Source organism: Monodelphis domestica, chromosome 8 (genome assembly GCF_027887165.1).
Source record: "Monodelphis domestica isolate mMonDom1 chromosome 8, mMonDom1.pri, whole genome shotgun sequence".
NCBI classification, from domain to species: Eukaryota; Metazoa; Chordata; class Mammalia; order Didelphimorphia; family Didelphidae; genus Monodelphis; species Monodelphis domestica.
The window spans coordinates 98,278,303-98,295,635 of record NC_077234.1 but is presented as its reverse complement, the minus strand read 5'-3'; the positions used below and the strand labels follow the sequence as shown (position 1 = coordinate 98,295,635).

Below are 17,333 nucleotides of genomic sequence, written 5' to 3'. Positions count from 1 at the left end.
AGGGTTGTGGCTATGTGAGTGGAAAGAAGGGGAAGAATATGAGAAATACTGAAGAGAGAGACTCAAAAAGACTGCTCAATGATTGGATAGGGGATAAGGAAGAGGCATAAAATGGAGGATGCTTTCAAGGCTGCAAATCCAGGTGACTCGAAGAACTGTGGTAACCTTGGCAGAAAGAAGGAAGTGCGGATGGGATTGGGGAAGGACATGGTGAATCTGAGATGTGTGTGGGACATCGAGATCTAGAAGGAGGTTGAGGATACCAGAGGGAGATCAGCAGATGGGCAAGGACTGGAGATGTAAATAGGGCAGGCTCAAGACTGCAACTAGAGTGAGGGTAATGGAATGGCAAAGCGGAAGTAGGGCGGAGTGAACAGAGTTTATGAAGACGATGAAGGACATATTTAGGATAAGGAAAGAAGAAGAAAAGATGGAAGGAGAGGACATTAAGAGATGACAGAAACTTTAAGAGTTTTAGGATCAGGAAAAGTTTGTCAGGTGGCTAGATCACTGAGTGCATGAAGAAGAAGAAGATGTAATTAATTATCCTGGAAAGATGGGCTAAAACTATGTTGTGATGAGATTTAAATTCCAACTAGCGGAGTTTGTGTTTTATCCTAGAGACGATAGAGAAGCACTTGAATTTTGTGAGCAGGGGCATAACACGCTCAGAATCATGTCTTAGAAAGAGCATTTTTGGCAGGTGTAGAATGGATTAAAGAAGGTAGAGACAATGCATGGAAGCCAATTAGAAGTCTACCACAATAGTTCAGGCGGGACTAAACTAAGCTGGTGACAGAGGAAAGATGCAAGAGAGGTGGCAGAGGCAGAATCAACAAGCCTTAATAACGTGGACATGGAGGAATGAGGGAGATTTAAAAGCTGAGGATGACTGAGATTTGCACCAGGGTTATCAGAAAAAATGGTTTCCTTAACAGAAATATGGAAGTTAGGAATAGAGAGGGGTCTCAGTGTTGGGGGGATTTTTTTGGACATATTAAATTTGAAATGCCTATGTTTCAGGAGACAGTTGATGTCACCGAATTGAAACTCAGGAAAGGTTCTCGGGTGGGATACATACTCACTCACCCAAGGGCATATAGGTGCATATAGATAATTTATATGTCTATGTATATATGTATCTACCTCTCTCTCTGTGTATATATGCATATATATGTGTATATATGTAATCTATCTACCTATCTTCTGTCATCTATCCCTAGGAGCAGCAGAGATAATCACTGAGCCCACTGGAGTTAATGTTTTCACCAAAGCAGGAGAGTTTCAATTAGGAAGTGGGACATAAGGGATGATCCAGCAAAGACGACTGAAACAAGAAAAAGCTAGGCATTGTCAGAGCAATGCAATGACCATTCCTGTGGCACAGAAGGAAAAGCGTTGGATTTAGAATCATAGAACTTACAGTCAAATCACTTGCATCTTTCATGTCTGACTCTTGGCGAATTACTTTGTTTCTTTGTCCCTCCGTTTTGTGGTCTATGAAATAAGGAGATGGGGCTAGATGAGCCCTGAGGTTCCTTCCGGCTCCAAACTCTAGTCCTAATCCAGGGAGGCGGAGGGAATGTGCAGGTCTGGAGATTGAAAAGCTTCATGAAATAAGAGACTAGGGCATTTGAAGGAACATCCGGGACGATCAGGAAGCCTCCTGTAAGGTAGAGCTAACTTCTGAACTCCTTAAGGGCGGAGACAAAATGATCTGGAGTCTTGTTATCCCCCGTGTCTGAGAAGAGATGGCGAGACTAGAATGCATCTCAAGGGAGGAGAAGCTGCTGAGTGGGAGTAAGAGGGGAGTGTGGAAGCAGTGGGCAGCAAGGACACTATGCCTTCTCCTGGCCCAGTCTATCAGAGGCACAAGAGATAGCGCTAAGTCAGCTCCATGACTCTCCTGACATGGTGATGGCGGCAGCTCCAGTGGGTTCCACGGTCACCTGGGTGACTCCTAGAAATCGACAGATGAGATAGACAGATAGAAAGATGTAACGATCTATATACATCTGTGTACAGTGTGTGCCTGTGTATCCAGCCCTCAGCCACTCTCCAGAACTGCAGCAAGTTCCCGGTTCTGTGAGAAGACAGAGGACTGTAGGAGGAAACAGTCTAACTCAGTGGACAGTTGTTACGAAGAGGACACGGGTTCTAGTGAGCACAGAACAGTGACTTGGTAGGCAATGAGATTTTTATTTTATGACAGCTTTAGAAATCAAGAGGAGAATGAATGAATGATGAGAAGACATTTGAACAATTATTACATGGCTAGGACTGGGGCCTCTACAGGAGCTCAGTCATTCCTAAGGCACTCACACAGCCAGTCATTACGCATGGCTTGTCTATTTCCATCACTCTTGCATGTCTGAATCAGAGATGATATTTAAGAAGTGTCCATGTTATTGGCTCTCTCTTGCCATGAAAGTGCTGCATCTGCCACTTAATGAATCTATTGATTATATAAAGGAGAAATGTCTTAAAAAGTCAAAATCTCAAGAAACAAGTATAACAGAAAGAAAAATGTAAAAACATGCACACTCCTCAGTCTGATACACTTTAGATGAGCAGCTTTTCAATCAATGTGCCTGGGAATGAAATGTTTTCATAAAGCATCGTTCTCAGTGAAACATGTCTATTACATGGAACAGCATCACACAAAACTGGAGGGAGGTTAGCCGAACTTTAAATAATTTTAATTCTATTAACTTTGCCTTTAATTTCACATAAGATTCTTCCCAGAGGGATTTTCCTTGAGAGTAGTAGTCTGGGAGTGATTAACTTGCTACAAAACTTCACATTCAATCGTCTGTTTCCAGATACTTGGATTGTAGTTTGCCCCATGAGAAAACACAAATCTCTTCCAAGTTTTAATAAGATGAAAAAGTGTTAATAGTTGGCCATTATTCTCTATTAGAGAAAAATGTAGCATTAATGAAGATTCTGGTAAAGTTTTGCTTAAATGAATTTGTACCATTCTACATTCTGAATTGCTGCAAAGAGCTTCAAACTTCCCATAAAATATCATTAGAAATGAATTAGAAAATAATTTTGCAATGAAAAAGGAAGTCTACATCCTTTAAAATGCCTTTATTTTGTATTAGAAATAATTGGCTCTAAGATCTTGGCTTCTGATCCCACCTCTGATACTTATTACTTGTGGGACCTAGGTAAATCATTTATAATTCATATATATAATGTAATCATCTTGGGTCTCAGTTTCTTGATCTGTAAAATGAGAGGCTTAGACTCGATGTCTTAGTGCTGTAGCCTTGAAATACTCTTGTAAGTAGTCATCCAACAGCTATGTTTTGAATGCATCCAAGGTACAGTGTGCAGCCAGCCTCTGGTGAAGGCAAACATAAAGAATACCTGGTTCCTGCCTTCAGGGAGATTGTAGTTTAACAGCGCACATCTGCTCTGAGAGGCCTCACAGGAACAGTAGTAGGCAACCTACCGTGGGTGACTATTCATTTCCTCATCATGGTTCCATCTCAAAGACTATAATATTGCATGACTAGTTAACTGGTCCAGATAAATGAGTGACTTGGGTACAATATAGTCTAAGAAGATGAGAAGATGAGAAAGCCAGCAAGGACTAATGAGAAAAAAGTAGTCAAAGCCTAAAGAAACAAGCACAGGAGATCAAGAAATGAAAGCTGGAGGACACTTCATAAGGCTCGCGACTGTACCACTGTGTTCTAGCTATTTAACACGACTGCGATTTTTTATAAGAGCTACATAAATCTCAACTACATTGAATGAATAATAAAGCAGTGACCCCCAATTCCCTCATATTTTTATAGCTTTTATTTTGCTTAACTTGATCCTACTGAATCCCATTTTACAGCAACGACTACTTAGGTAAAATCTCATTCACACAGAGAGCAGCTCCTCCATAAAAGGCACGTCACGTGTCTCTCCTTCCTTGGGGCAGCTGGCGGTGACAAGACTATGGAGTGAGGCTTGGAATCAGGCGTCCTACGTTCAAATCCAGGAACGCTTTCTAATTTGGTGACCCAGACCAAGCTGCTTAACCTGCGTTTGCCTCCGTTTCTCTCTCGGGTTGGTTCTGTCTTCCTTTTAGTTCCCTCCTTTCCTTCTCTCTTCCCCAGGCCAGTCACGTGAGGCCAACATATGATCTTTGTTCCCCAGGAGTCCTCTACGATGGGGACAAGAGGACACGGAGAAGTGTCGTGAGGCTTTGTGGCTTCAAGGACTGGTGGAATCTGCAGGTCGGACTTGTTAAAAGCCAAGAGCCAAAGCCGGGTAGGACTCACTGACGGGCACCCCGAGGACACTGATCCACTGCACCAGTCCGGGCTTCATGAGCCACGGCTTTAAGCAGCCCATTGGGAATCTGAAAACTCTTGAAGTATTGTGCCGTCGAGCATCTATATATACACTCTAATTTGTGGCACTGCCTATTGTGTTTAGATTTGAATATTAATTTGACCTTACCCCATGTGGCTGTACCGAGAGGGGACCTTTTCCATTCTCAAAGCAGCTACTTTTTTAGTACATGAAAACATTGGAGACTCGGTGGTACTTTTTGTGCATGACAGTACAGCAATCGAACATATCGTATTATATGAACCACTACTGATAAAGTTACAGGCAAAAGAACAGTGAAAATACTCTTTTTTAGTACATAAGTACTCTCAGTTAATGCCAAAACACACCTCTAAGGTTAGAATTTCTATCATGCTGGAAACAAACACACACATACATACACATAATCACATATATGGTTAGGTGACAGGGACTCGAGTATTGGAACTGGAGTCAGACCTGAATTCAAATCTTGCCTCAGACACTAGCAGAGTGACCTTAAACAAGTCATTTAACTACTCTCAAACTCATTTTCTTTAAATGTAAAATGGTAAAATCACTTATATCACAGGATTGTTTTGAGGATAAAATAAATACATAAATATATGTAAAGTGTTTTGCAAACCTTAAAGGATAATATAAATGCTAATTATTATTATTATTATAATTTTATTGTACCGTTACAATATAGATAACTCATATTTTTAGTGTTCTAAGGTTTCTAAGCACTTTTGCCCCTCTGAGAGCAGCTATTATCATTGCATTACAGAAAAGGAAACTAGAGGCTCCAAAGATGGGAAATGATTTGTTGATGGCCAATTGGCAAGTGTCGGATTTTGTGACTTCATCACGGAGGCATTTCTTTAATTGAGAGTTTTAGGAGTTGGCCCAGTGTTCTGGTAATAGTGAGGCCAGCAGCTCTGATGTCCATGGCCACCCAGGAGACGGAATCCCATCAGAGCTGTGGGTTTATTGGGATATGGAGCTCCCAGTGAGGTAACTACTTCCACAAATACAGGTCAGCATCTTCTATGGAATTTATAGCCATTTAGAGTTGGGGCACCAAGAGGAGTAACTGGCTCACGACCACTGTCAAGAATGTATCAGATGTAGGACTTGAATTCAAGTCTTCTTAGCTTTGAGAACTGCTCTCTAACTATGCTATGCTATCCCTCAAGAAAGTTCATCTATTATTTTATTAGTGTCATTTAATTATTAATACATCAGATATATGAATAATTACATAATTAATAATAATTATGTGAAAAACATCATAGAATTTAAGATGTTGAGAAATAGGTATAATAAAAAATGAACATCTAGAAGTGTGGTGAGGATAAAATGGGATAATATTTGTAAAGAACTCTGTAAACCTTGAAATACTTATTATTATTATTATTGTTGTTGAAACTCATTAAAGAATGATAAAACCACCCACTGAACAAGTATAACAGGACCACAGCCTAAAAACATATTAGCAAAAGATATTATCAGATTCAAATAGGAACAGATCTTTTTCTGTTGGGAAACAAAGGTTAAAAATTGTTTTCAGGGGGCAGCAGTGGATTGAGAGCCAGACTTAGAAATGGGAGGTCCTGGGTTCAAATCTTGCCTCAGATACTTCCTAGATGTGTAATCCTGGGCAAGTCACTTAACCCCCATTGCCTAGCCCTTACCACTCTTCTGCCTTGGAACTAATACACAGTAGTGATTGTGAGACAGAAGGTTAGGGTTGAAAAAAATTGTTTTTACATGTAATTGAGGAAAAAATTGTTAAAAAAAGAAAAGGATGTGGATTGGTCATATCAGAAGAGAGAATATAATAGATTCAAAGTCTGAAGGTACACTGGTATTAATGAAATGCCAAAAGTCCCTGAGAAGGTGTTCCGTACACTGAGTTTTCCAAAACCTTTATAAAAGCTCTACTGAAGGACATGGACAAGAATCACACAGGATTGAAGTGCTGGGTGGTGATTTACCTGATTAAGTGGAGGAAATGCCAAAATTGATAAAATTAATTATTCCATAAAGGATTGAAGTTTTATAGAAAATTATTTTCTTTTCTGGGCACTGAAATTTCTAGGAGTCTTAATTATGATGCTGTTGTTGTGTTGTTTTGTAATCATGACCAACTCATTGTTACCCTTTTTTGGAATTTCTTGGCAAAGATAAAGGAATTGTTTGCCATTTTTTTCTTTGCTTCATTTTACAGATGAGAAACTGAGGCAAACAGAGTTAAGTGACTTGCCCAGGGTCATACAGCTAGTAAGGGTCTGGGGTTAGAGTTAAACTCAATAAGATGAATCTTCCTGACTTGAGGACTGGTGCTCTACCCATTGTACTACCTAGCTTCCCTCCTTACTTATTCAATATAGGAATTTTATCTTTTATTTCAAACATGTGGCCAGTCTGAAGAAAAGAAAAATTAGGTACTCTTATTTCAAATGTCTAGTTAAAATAAATAGAGCATTACTACAATGAATTGTGCTATCAGAGGTGTAAGAGACTCATATATACACTTGACAAGAAATTATTTTTAACATGCAAATAGAGAGCACTGTCACTATTAGAAACTAGAATGAAAAGGACACACTTTCATACTGATGCAGAGGGTAGCTACTAATGGAATGCCCTAAGAAATGCCATAACAATGAGGTTACTAACCTTGCTTCAAAATGCCCATATGGTACTACTGCAGGAATAATCTATACATTAACAAATACATTAACCATAACATTTTTCCAGAAAAAATTTCCTACTCATGAATGATAAAACCAATGCAAATATAAGCTTTGCATAATTCTATCCTGTGCTCTTATCACAAAAAGGGAAATATTTGTTTCTCTGTAAGCAATTTCTGATTTGTTTTAATGCCTTGCTCTTATTGGCAAAAGTTTTGACATTAGTCTAAAACATCTTCATATATTTGGTAAATAGGAAAAACATCTGCATATGTAATTTCAACATATAAAAACTACTAAAACATTTTTGAATTCTTATTGATGAAATACCTTTTTCTAAAAAAAAAAGATTAATATGCATTCTCTTACTTAACATTTAAGCTAAATAAACTAGTTAAATTGTTTAGGGGGGCAGCTGGGTTGCTCAGTGGATTGAGATTCAGGTCCAAAGAGAGGAAATCTTTGTTCAAATCTGGCCTCAGACATTTCCTAGATATGTGATCCTGGGCTAGTCATTAATACCCATTGCCTAGCACTTACTGCTCTTCTGTCTTAGAAACAATAAAGGGTATTGTTTCTAAGATGGAAGGTAAGAATTTAAAAAAATAAAAATTGTTTAAAATATTTAATAATATCCTTTTATAAAATTTATAACTTAGAGTCATAACACTAGACTTATTAAAACATTAAACACATTTGCACAGTCAATATTAGGGGTACAGGATATGACCATGTAATAAAAGGAAGTTTCATGGCCCACATTAAGATTAAATTGGATTGGTCTTATTACCATCATCTTCAACGGGTGAAAGAAACTGGCCAAAGACTTGAAAACCATATGCTAAATGTTATAATTAGTCAAGTGATATGTGTGGGTATATATATTATGTATATGCATATACAGAAAATTTAAATCATTTTGTTAATAGAAAAATGTTCCTTGTGTAATTTTCTTATGTAGAATTATTTTTACTATTAACTTTGAGATGAATTAGGTAATTTTTACATGAATTAAATAAAAAACACAGACTAATAAAGAAACAAATATTTCCCTTTATTTAATTATATTACAACTACTCAAAAAAGAATAATTTACAGATGCATAGAAAAAAACTATTATATTTAGTAGTAAAATAAATTTGCATTTCTTGGAGGGAAAAGTCACTTTGACCCCAAGTGAATTTAGCAGAGATTATAACAGTCTATTTTAAATGAAGTAGCTTCAGTTAAAATCAGAATTGTTATGATAAGAGGTTTAAAAAAAATCAACATGTTCATCTTACTCCTTTGCCAACTGCACACTGGTAGGTTTTGCTCCAATAGGTATCCCATATTTGTGTAAAATGTTCATCAAAGTCTCCCTCATATCATTATTGTAGGAATCAAAGTCAAACACATTCCTCACCACATTGGCAAGTCCTTCATTAGGAAATTTCTGTATTAAGAAATAAAAACAACATTCCTTAGACATACAGTTAAACTGAGGGATGCAATAAATTCAAATGGTAGCAAATAACATAGTATATTTAGAAATAATGGGCAAGACAAAAGCTTAACCTAACTAAGCAAAAGTTTAGAAGTAGAAACAGAAATCATATTATCCAGATAGGTACAATCTTAGCATATTTCATATTCACCTAGGTGACCAGAACAATGCTTTTTAAAATAAGAATTCTAATTTTGGAGTTGGCAGCTCCATCACCAAAAATTAAATAATTTCTCTTATCCATATATTCAATGTTTCAAAAATCAATATGTATTCCAAAGTTTGAAACTTTCTTATTTCTAAAATTTGGGGAAAGGGGTTGGTATAAAAGTATAGGAGGCAGAGTAGAATACTTGGATAGAAGTGTTCCACACTTCTTTGCAGCAGACACTGGGTGATGCAAAAAAGATTACAAAAGACATAGACCCAGTTCTTATGTAGCTCATAAAAAAGTCGTAAATGAGGTTACAGTACTATCATATATAGCAGAAAAAAGAGAATAAAGGGAAAAAAGAACAACACAGAAGGGTAGAAGAAATAGAAGAAAAGGAATGGAGCAAGCTGGGGCAGAAATATGGATGAGTTTTTAAAAAAAGAAAGATCATGAAATGAGAACAGAGAGAATAATTTCAGGAGGTGAAGGAAAATGATGTCTATTGATTTACTCTATAAATGAAGCCAAGCATTTATTTAGCTGACTGTAAAACACCCAGTAGTTTTGAAATATTTTAATAAAAAAGAAAGAATAAGTTAACTAAATAACTATTCTATTATATTTCTCCAACCAGGAATATAAAAATCTAAGGGTCTTCATTTTTAAGTCTTAATCATAATGTTTTAACAAATGGGAAATTGAAATTACAATTATTAAATGAAATACCCTGGTCTATATTTTTAAAATTACTTCTGGAAAAACACATAACCACAGGATAAATTTATTTTTGGACATGATGATTTTAAGGTGCTGGTAGGTTGTCCAGGTGAAGGACCCTCAGTATGGAACACTAAATCATCCATCAGCAGAGAGGTGATAGTTCAAGCTATGATAGAAGCAGATAAGATACAGAGAAACAGAAGAGGTAGTGGGGAGAATGACTAACCAGAGGAGGTGACTGAGAGTGAGTGGCTAAATTGACAGGAGAGAAAAGGAAGGCATCTCATAAATGCCAATGGAGGAAAGAAAGGCACAGTTTGCAAGGTCAGAAGCTACAAAAAGGGCATAAGACTGAAAAAAGACTATTGTACTGACAGTCAATATCCTTCTTGTTGACTGCTGAATATTTATAGTTCCTAAATCATGGATGTACTTGCTTGTTACTTCTTTTTCCTCTCTATCCATTGCAAAATTTCTCAGAACCCCAAGGTATGCTTAAAAAAGTTAATACCCTTTGATATGGGGCCTTGCCAACATTTTTATGAAACTGAAACAAAAGGCCCATGATAATGCCCACAGTGCTTTACTGCTGGTTTCACACATTCCCTGTATAACCATATACATCCTGAAATAGAATTGTGAAAGAATCAGTAGGAAAACTGACGTAAATTTTGCAGCATGAAATAGGACTCAAAGATTTCAAATGTCTGTAATAGATTTATGGTGTACCTGTAAGTGTTTGACTATGTTGACGACCTCTCTGGTGGAATATGGATAGTTAATAATTCCCTGATCTGCTAAGTGCCTCAGTTCTCCAAATGCAGCCACAAGCTTCTGAAGGATCGGCTCTGGAACATTTGGTCCGTATTGTCTGAGCATCTCAAGTTCAGACTGTGGTTTAGGATTATCAACTGCATGGCAGCTAAAAATATCACCTAGGAGAGGCAGATAAACACATGATATGCAACGTGTTCATTTTGAGAATAAGAAAAAAGGTACTGCCCCCCCCCCCCAAATGATCCAAAATACAAGGGAAATTAATAGAATTCTTCCCTTTGTCTGATGCGTGTATGTAAAATGGGAAAACATATATACTTTTTACTTTATCCAAGTTCACACTGATTTTTGGCTCCAGTATATGTACATATATAATGGCCAGAGGCTTGAAAGCATCAACAGTACAAACCTGAAAAAGACTTACTCCATGAAGTTGTATTTAATCAGGTAGGATCACAACATGATCCTTCTCTACTTGGGCTTACCCAAGTTCTTTTCTCTTTTATACATTTTGGCCCTTTGCTGCTGGCAGTACATTATAACTGCTGCTATGTAACAGACTTATGCCTAATCTCCCTTATTAGGTGAGCATCTTGACTTTTTCTCTATCATTCACAGCCCAAAGTCAGACTTGGGTCCAAGCAAAAGGGGTTTCATCACTGCAGACCTGACCAGTGTCTCTCATAACATAAGACAGAGACATAACAGGGGCTCAGTACTTATTAGCTGAAGAGCTCTGGGCCTCAATCAGGAATTGGAATTAGATTCTGGAGTAAACTCAGGAGTCCTGGATACCGTGGAAACAAGGCTGGATCAGTTAGAGATAACTATCAGCTTTGCCATTTTCCCCATGATACCTAGAAACTGGTATGACCTAGACCTTTTAAGATAATAGTAAGGCTCAAATAAGTTTAGCTGAGATGAGGCAACACGTCTTTTATCTTACAGGATATTACTCTATTCTGGGACACCATCAGCCCATTACAGAGTCCTTTTCCCCCAGGAAGGCAAGGTAATTACCTAAAGTGCCAAAAAAATCATTGCCCAAGAAAGGAAACCCAGGTCTGTTAGCCAGGACAATCATTCTAAAATCAGGATGAATCACTATAATGTTTTCTCTTCCATTCACATTAGCAGCATCTGAAAAAGAAAAGTATTTTCAAATCTCTCTAAACATATCCTTTACTGATAGCCAGTAATCAACCCTTGGAACAAAGCATTGCAGGCTCTTAAAAAATAATGTGAAATGGCACATTGCTTAAATGTCAAACTTCGTGCTGGTTATAAATTGGTTTCAGAAAATGATAAACCATAAAGCCTACACTATGAGCAATAATTTTCAACACTACATGCATGAGTGACTGTATTGTATACACTAAACTGATACTGTAGTCTGTTTTTTATTTAAAGGCAACAAAAATTATTTTGAAAAAGGAAAAATCCATGACACTATGCAAAATTTGGTTTACAAAATAAATTGCTGGCTTAAATGATCTGTTCTGGAACATGAGTAGATACATAGCCAGGAACAAAACTAGATACAATAAAAACTGCTATTTATAGACTATGGTCAGTCTAGGAGGAAGACATTAGTCTCTTCCTTGGACCCTGCTCTGACCATGGAGTACAACAATAGCTATACTTGAAATAAGTAGCTTGATTAGTTGAGGTCTAGAAATATTTTAATTAGAGGGTAGCTGGGTGGCTAAGTGCATTGAGAGCCAGGCCTAGAGATGGGAGGTTCTGAGTTTAAATCTGGTCTCAGCCACTTCCCAGCTGTGTGACCCTGGGCAAGTCACTTAACCCCAACTGTGGACTTTACCACTCTTCTGCCTTGGAACCAATATACAGTATTGATTCTAAAACAGAAGGTAAGGATTTAAAAATAAAAAAGAAGTGATATTTTAATGAAGAAATCTTATGGGACTGTTAGATAATGAAAAGGTATTGCACCTCATTTTGGCAGAGATATGGAAGGGTTTCAAGTACCAAACTTTTTCTGGTGGTATGTGGGAGAAGGTGGTCATTAAAATTTGAGGGACCTGGCTCCAGACCACTGGTTTTCCTCCAGTAGTCTCCAGCATTCCAGTGCATTAGGGTACAAGGAATCTCTAGAGATTTCAAAGAAATCTTGATTAGTGTTGCTATTTTAAATATGATTCTTCTGTCATCTCCAGGCCTTAGCCCAACAATGCATTAGAGACTGAAGTTCAAAAGCATAAAATTCCTCAGTTTTCAGAATATTCCACAATCCTTAAAATTTTGCAAGCATCTGCTCTAGGGACAGAACACAATCAGGAGGGCAGGCAAGTCTTATTATTGTCATTTTTAAAGCACTTCTTTTCTGCTGTTTATTGTGGCCTAGGAGGCATTTTTAAAGGCAACACAGAGGGAAGATGATGAAAACCTCAAATCAAAACTTATTTACCACTGAAAGCATTTTGACAATGAAATGCTAACAAAGATTAATTTTAAGATTGCTATTTCTTGTGCTCAAAAATGCTGGCAGACATCACCTTCCTCAAGTTGAAAAGCTCGTCTGCTTTATTTAGATGTCCTTTTCAACCACTAAAGGTTAACAGATTACTTATAAATTGTCTCATATTTTCTGTATTCATTGCTTTTGGCAATCTTATTTTCAAATGAATCAGATGTGAATATGCCAGCCTTTTCAGGAAGCAAAACTACCATATAGGAACCATGAAATTTGTTGATACTACCCTGGGTGAGCCCGAATAAAATAGGGTTAATAAAATTGAGTGTTAAGGGGATTAGGGAATAAAAAATTATATCAGGAAATGAAAAAATTACATGCAAGATTTTTCTCTATAAAGATCCCAATAGTCATTAGAGTCAATGGTTCATAATAGGGAAGGACACATTAACATGACCAAGCCAAAAGAACTGATCATTCAAAAACAATTTCTACAAGGCACACTTTTATTATGTGATTTAATAAAAGTCATGTTATTTTCTCATCCTATGCTTAAGCTAATGCTAAAAGTATTTTAATTCTCTAACCAGGTGCTAATAGAAGGATATTGGTGGATAAGCTAAGATTTAATAATTGCTATAGGCAAAGCATGAAGGGGATAATCCACATAGATACTTGAGAAATGGTTATATAATTAAGTGTATAGACATGTATGTGTATATGTGCATATATATATATATATATATATATGTATGTATATAAACATATCTTTAGCTCTTTAGGACTTACAAAGCACTTTCCCTAAGGGAAACGGTACAAGTCTCATCAATTTTACAAATATAATAACTCAGGCTCATGAAACAAGTTGACCCATGTCACTGAGCTAATGAGTAGAGATGTCAGAATTTGAATTCTGTTCTACTGATCTGAGATCCAATGATCAAACTAGAATTGGTGCTGGTTTATTCCCCCTTTTTAAATATCAGGTAAATTTGTAAATTTGATCTCCAGTTACAGAAGCAAAATTAGCACAGTAGCATTGGGAGAACTGTTAATCCTGATGCACCAGTTACCATTATATAGAAATCATTGTTTTGTAACTCTCCTGCCTCAGAAGTTACAGGTCATCAAACACTCCTTAGGCAGGTTGCTACTAAGATTCTGTTTGCCTGGCTTTTTTTCTTTTAAAAACTGTATTTATATTTTATATAAAAATTTGACAGCTTTTTGATATGCTTCTAAAAATTCATGTTTATCTCCAAATATCCCTCTCCCAAATGCAGCAAGCAATCCCTTGAACACTTGTTTGAATTTTAATATTCTGTTTGTATGTAATTGCCTAGTTTGTGAACTAATCATTTGAAATCTCCAAATCACACAAAGAAAAAGGAAACCCTGATAGCAATTTAAAAAAATGTTCTTATTCATTTACCTTTATCAAAAATAAAGTCCTTTTCTAATACTTGCCTGCAACAATTCTTCGTCCATCTGCTAGAATCATTTCTCCATTTTCTACAAGAGTTTTCAAAATACAGGTAACATTTGTTGGGGCTTTGTCTGCCTCATCTACAACCAAAATATATCCCATCTTGACTGCTTTAACCTGGAAGACAGAAAAATCATCAGAACCCAAAGGATCAAATCAAGCACCTCTACAGCCACAATAGTCCAAACAAATGTTCCAGACTCACAACAGCTAATTTGGTCAGTGATTTGTCCCCTATCATACAGGAATGATGCTGCCAGAGTCTCTGCTAAGGGACTGCAAAGCTATAAGCAAAATAGCAATCAGTCTTTCTCATTCAAGAACCAAGAAACCCTCCTTTTTAACCCACATAATACTAGGGATGCCTAGGAAAGCTTTAAACTCTCCAGACATGGCCTATTATTACCTGCCCAAATCCAACAAATGTCAGAAAGAGTAAATTATATGAACTTTTAAAAAATGAAAGCTCTTGGTGGCAGCTGGGTGGCTCAATGGATTGAGAGCCAGGTCTAGAGATGGGAGGTCCTAGCTGTATGAACCTGGGCAAGTCACTTAACCCCCATTGCCTAATTAAAAAAGAAATGAAAGCTCTTAAGTTAGTGTTTAAACACTTTTCAGATTTTCAATGACACTAAAGTGGTGAAATTACAATTTTTAGTTTCAACTGCAACAGGAAGTCTGGGCACGGAACACTGCATACGTCAGACTTTCTGGATATGTTGGTGAGTTTGGCTGAACCCCCCCTCCCTTCTTATTCTTTATTCTTTTTCTTTTCTTCTCTCTGGGAGGAGATAGGGAAAGTAAACTTGAAAATTGAGGCAACAAAAAAAGTTACTCTGTTTTTAGGATTAGGGCAGATTTGGAAGCAAGAGAAGTTCAGGATCCTCACCAAGGCAAAGATTCTGCAAAACCTGCCTGATTTCATTCCTGAAACAAATGCCTGAAGCTGCCCAGTATTCTTCAGGAGCTTCATAAAATAGTAAAATGAAGAAACAGCATCATGAATTGGCTGACAACAAAATTCTCCCCATTCCACTTATTCATCTACTAATTAGATTCTAAAAATAGTTGATTTTACTGAGATAATTTCATAAGGAATGGATAAGAAAAATATATCATTGCATGATTCAGGGACTGAAATGACTTTATATAAAATCTTCCCATCATGAACTTGTACAATACTGGGGAGAAAGCAAGTATCAATATATAATCTTTTTTTTTTTTAACCCTTACCTTCCATCTTAGAATCATTATTGCGTATTGGTTCCACCAGAAGAGTATTAGGGACTCGGCAATGGGGGTTAAATGACTTGCCCAGGGTCATGCAGCCTGGAGGTATCTGAGACCTCCCATCTCTAGGCCTAGCTCAGCCACCCAACATCAATATATAATGTTACCAGAACCAATTTATCGTCTGAACATTCATAATAATTCAATTTAAAACATACCTCCAAAGTTAAACCAAAAAGGATAAATGAATGATTAAAAACCAGTGAGAAGGGACATGAGAAAGCCCCGATGTCCTACACAAGTTCACACCCTGAACTTTATTCTTCTATTCTGGACTCATGGAAACTCCTGGAGGATGTGAGGGGGATTGAATCTGATTCCAGGAGATCCGAAGGTCATCAGTTCTCCGAATGTGCTTTAGAGAGAACTCTAAGAGGCCTTGTCCCTGCCAGAGCTGCTCTTGGAGCTCTCTTTCACACAAACCACTCCCAGGCCAGTCCTGGCTTCCCCCAAATGTTCCAGAACTGGGTAAAGACGAGCTCTCTGACTCGATAGGAGGAGGAGGGGAAGGGACAGAGTCTACTATGTGCTGGCCCTTGTTTAGATATATTATCCCGCTCGGCCTTCCCAACAGCTGTGGGAAGCGGTGCTGGGACCATCCCATGTCACAGCTGAGGACAGAGAGGGAGACAGGCGGAGAGCCAAAGTCAGGCACAAGCAGCATCACGTACAAAAGCCTGTCGTGGCTGCCTGGCCCTCCTCGCACTAGGCCCAGGTCTTCTTCTGCTGGAAGCATGGCTGAAGTGGAACTCAAAGGCCTAAAGAGAGCAGGTGGAGCTGCACACGGAGTCACAGACGTGGCTGGTGGGAGCCGCGCGGGGGAGGGCCGGAACCTGGGCTGCAGCCAGCCTTGTTCTTGATCTAGTTGTGGGAACTTGGGCCTCTCAAGCTCCCCTTCCTCACCTGCCAGCTGGAGACATCCCCCGGCATTCCCCACATCTTTCTTGTGAACAGTGAACAAGAGAATGAACAACAAATTCTGCATAATGACCACCAAGGATCATCACTGTTACTGCTACTCTGAGGCAGGGACAGGATCAGGCCCGGTACCGCCTAGATCACATTAAGGGCCATCTTTGGGAGGGGTGGGAGGGAGGGATCACAAAATGCCTGAAAACGATGATTAAAAATTATACCGATGTGTAAAAAAATGAAGAAAATAAGAGAAGGCCCGGGCCCACGATTTAGTTGGGACAGAGAACTCCTACATGAGAAAACCTCTCTCAGTGCCAGTCAGCTTGTAGCCTCGCGGTTCTGTAGGTTCTTGGTTTGTCAGGGGACTTATCCAGGGACACAAAGCCAGTACATGCCTGAAGGGGAGGCCAACTTTTGTGCAGGACTCCCCAGGCATCAAACTCAGATACAAAGAGATGGGCGTGGGATGGGCCAATACTGACTCAGGGAAGCACAAATTAACATCATGGTATCATACAGGGATCCCTTCCACCTCATGTTGTTATACGCCAGGTCGGCATAAGAAATTAAATGGGAATTTTGGAGGAGTTTTGTGGAAGTCACAGATGGCACACAAAGGCCAGCAGCTGACACATAAAAAAGTTTGCAAGCTCAAAAATGTATAAAAAAATATGTATTTACTCACTATTATATAATATTAATAGATTTTATCTTTTAATACCACAAATACACACAATTTCTTTTTAAAAGTCAAAATAAGTAAAAAAAGTAAACACCCCATAAAAGAAAAAGAAAAGATTCAGACTTCTTCTCTGGTATTATGGGAGGGTTAAAGAACTTTATGTGTAAGTTCCAGATCACAGGGTGCCCTGCCCCCAAACTTCCATGATATGGAAGGGATACCTGTATTTTTATTATTAATATTATTTATATAATATAAATGTATATAATATATAAAATGAAATAAATTATATGATATAAACATATTATTAAACATTATTAAACATATTGTTAAACTTTTCCCAGTGACATTTTAATCAGGTGCTGGGCTGCCT

At 37.9% G+C, this 17,333-nt stretch overlaps 1 protein-coding gene across 3 annotated transcripts in view; it reads right to left on the bottom strand.

Moving 5' to 3' along the window:
* The window catches only part of VWA8 (von Willebrand factor A domain containing 8), a 463,626-nt gene that overhangs the window by 161,820 nt on the left and 284,473 nt on the right, over nucleotides 1-17,333 (bottom strand). For all 3 annotated transcript variants that reach the window (XM_016425025.2, XM_007501527.3, XM_056807819.1), the window contains 4 exons: nucleotides 14,055-14,190; nucleotides 11,174-11,293; nucleotides 10,106-10,311; nucleotides 8,300-8,451 (listed from right to left, as the gene is read on the bottom strand). In XM_016425025.2, coding sequence (XP_016280511.2) covers nucleotides 8,300-8,451; nucleotides 10,106-10,311; nucleotides 11,174-11,293; nucleotides 14,055-14,190 — 614 coding nt within the window. The remainder of the gene's footprint in view (nucleotides 1-8,299; nucleotides 8,452-10,105; nucleotides 10,312-11,173; nucleotides 11,294-14,054; nucleotides 14,191-17,333) is intronic.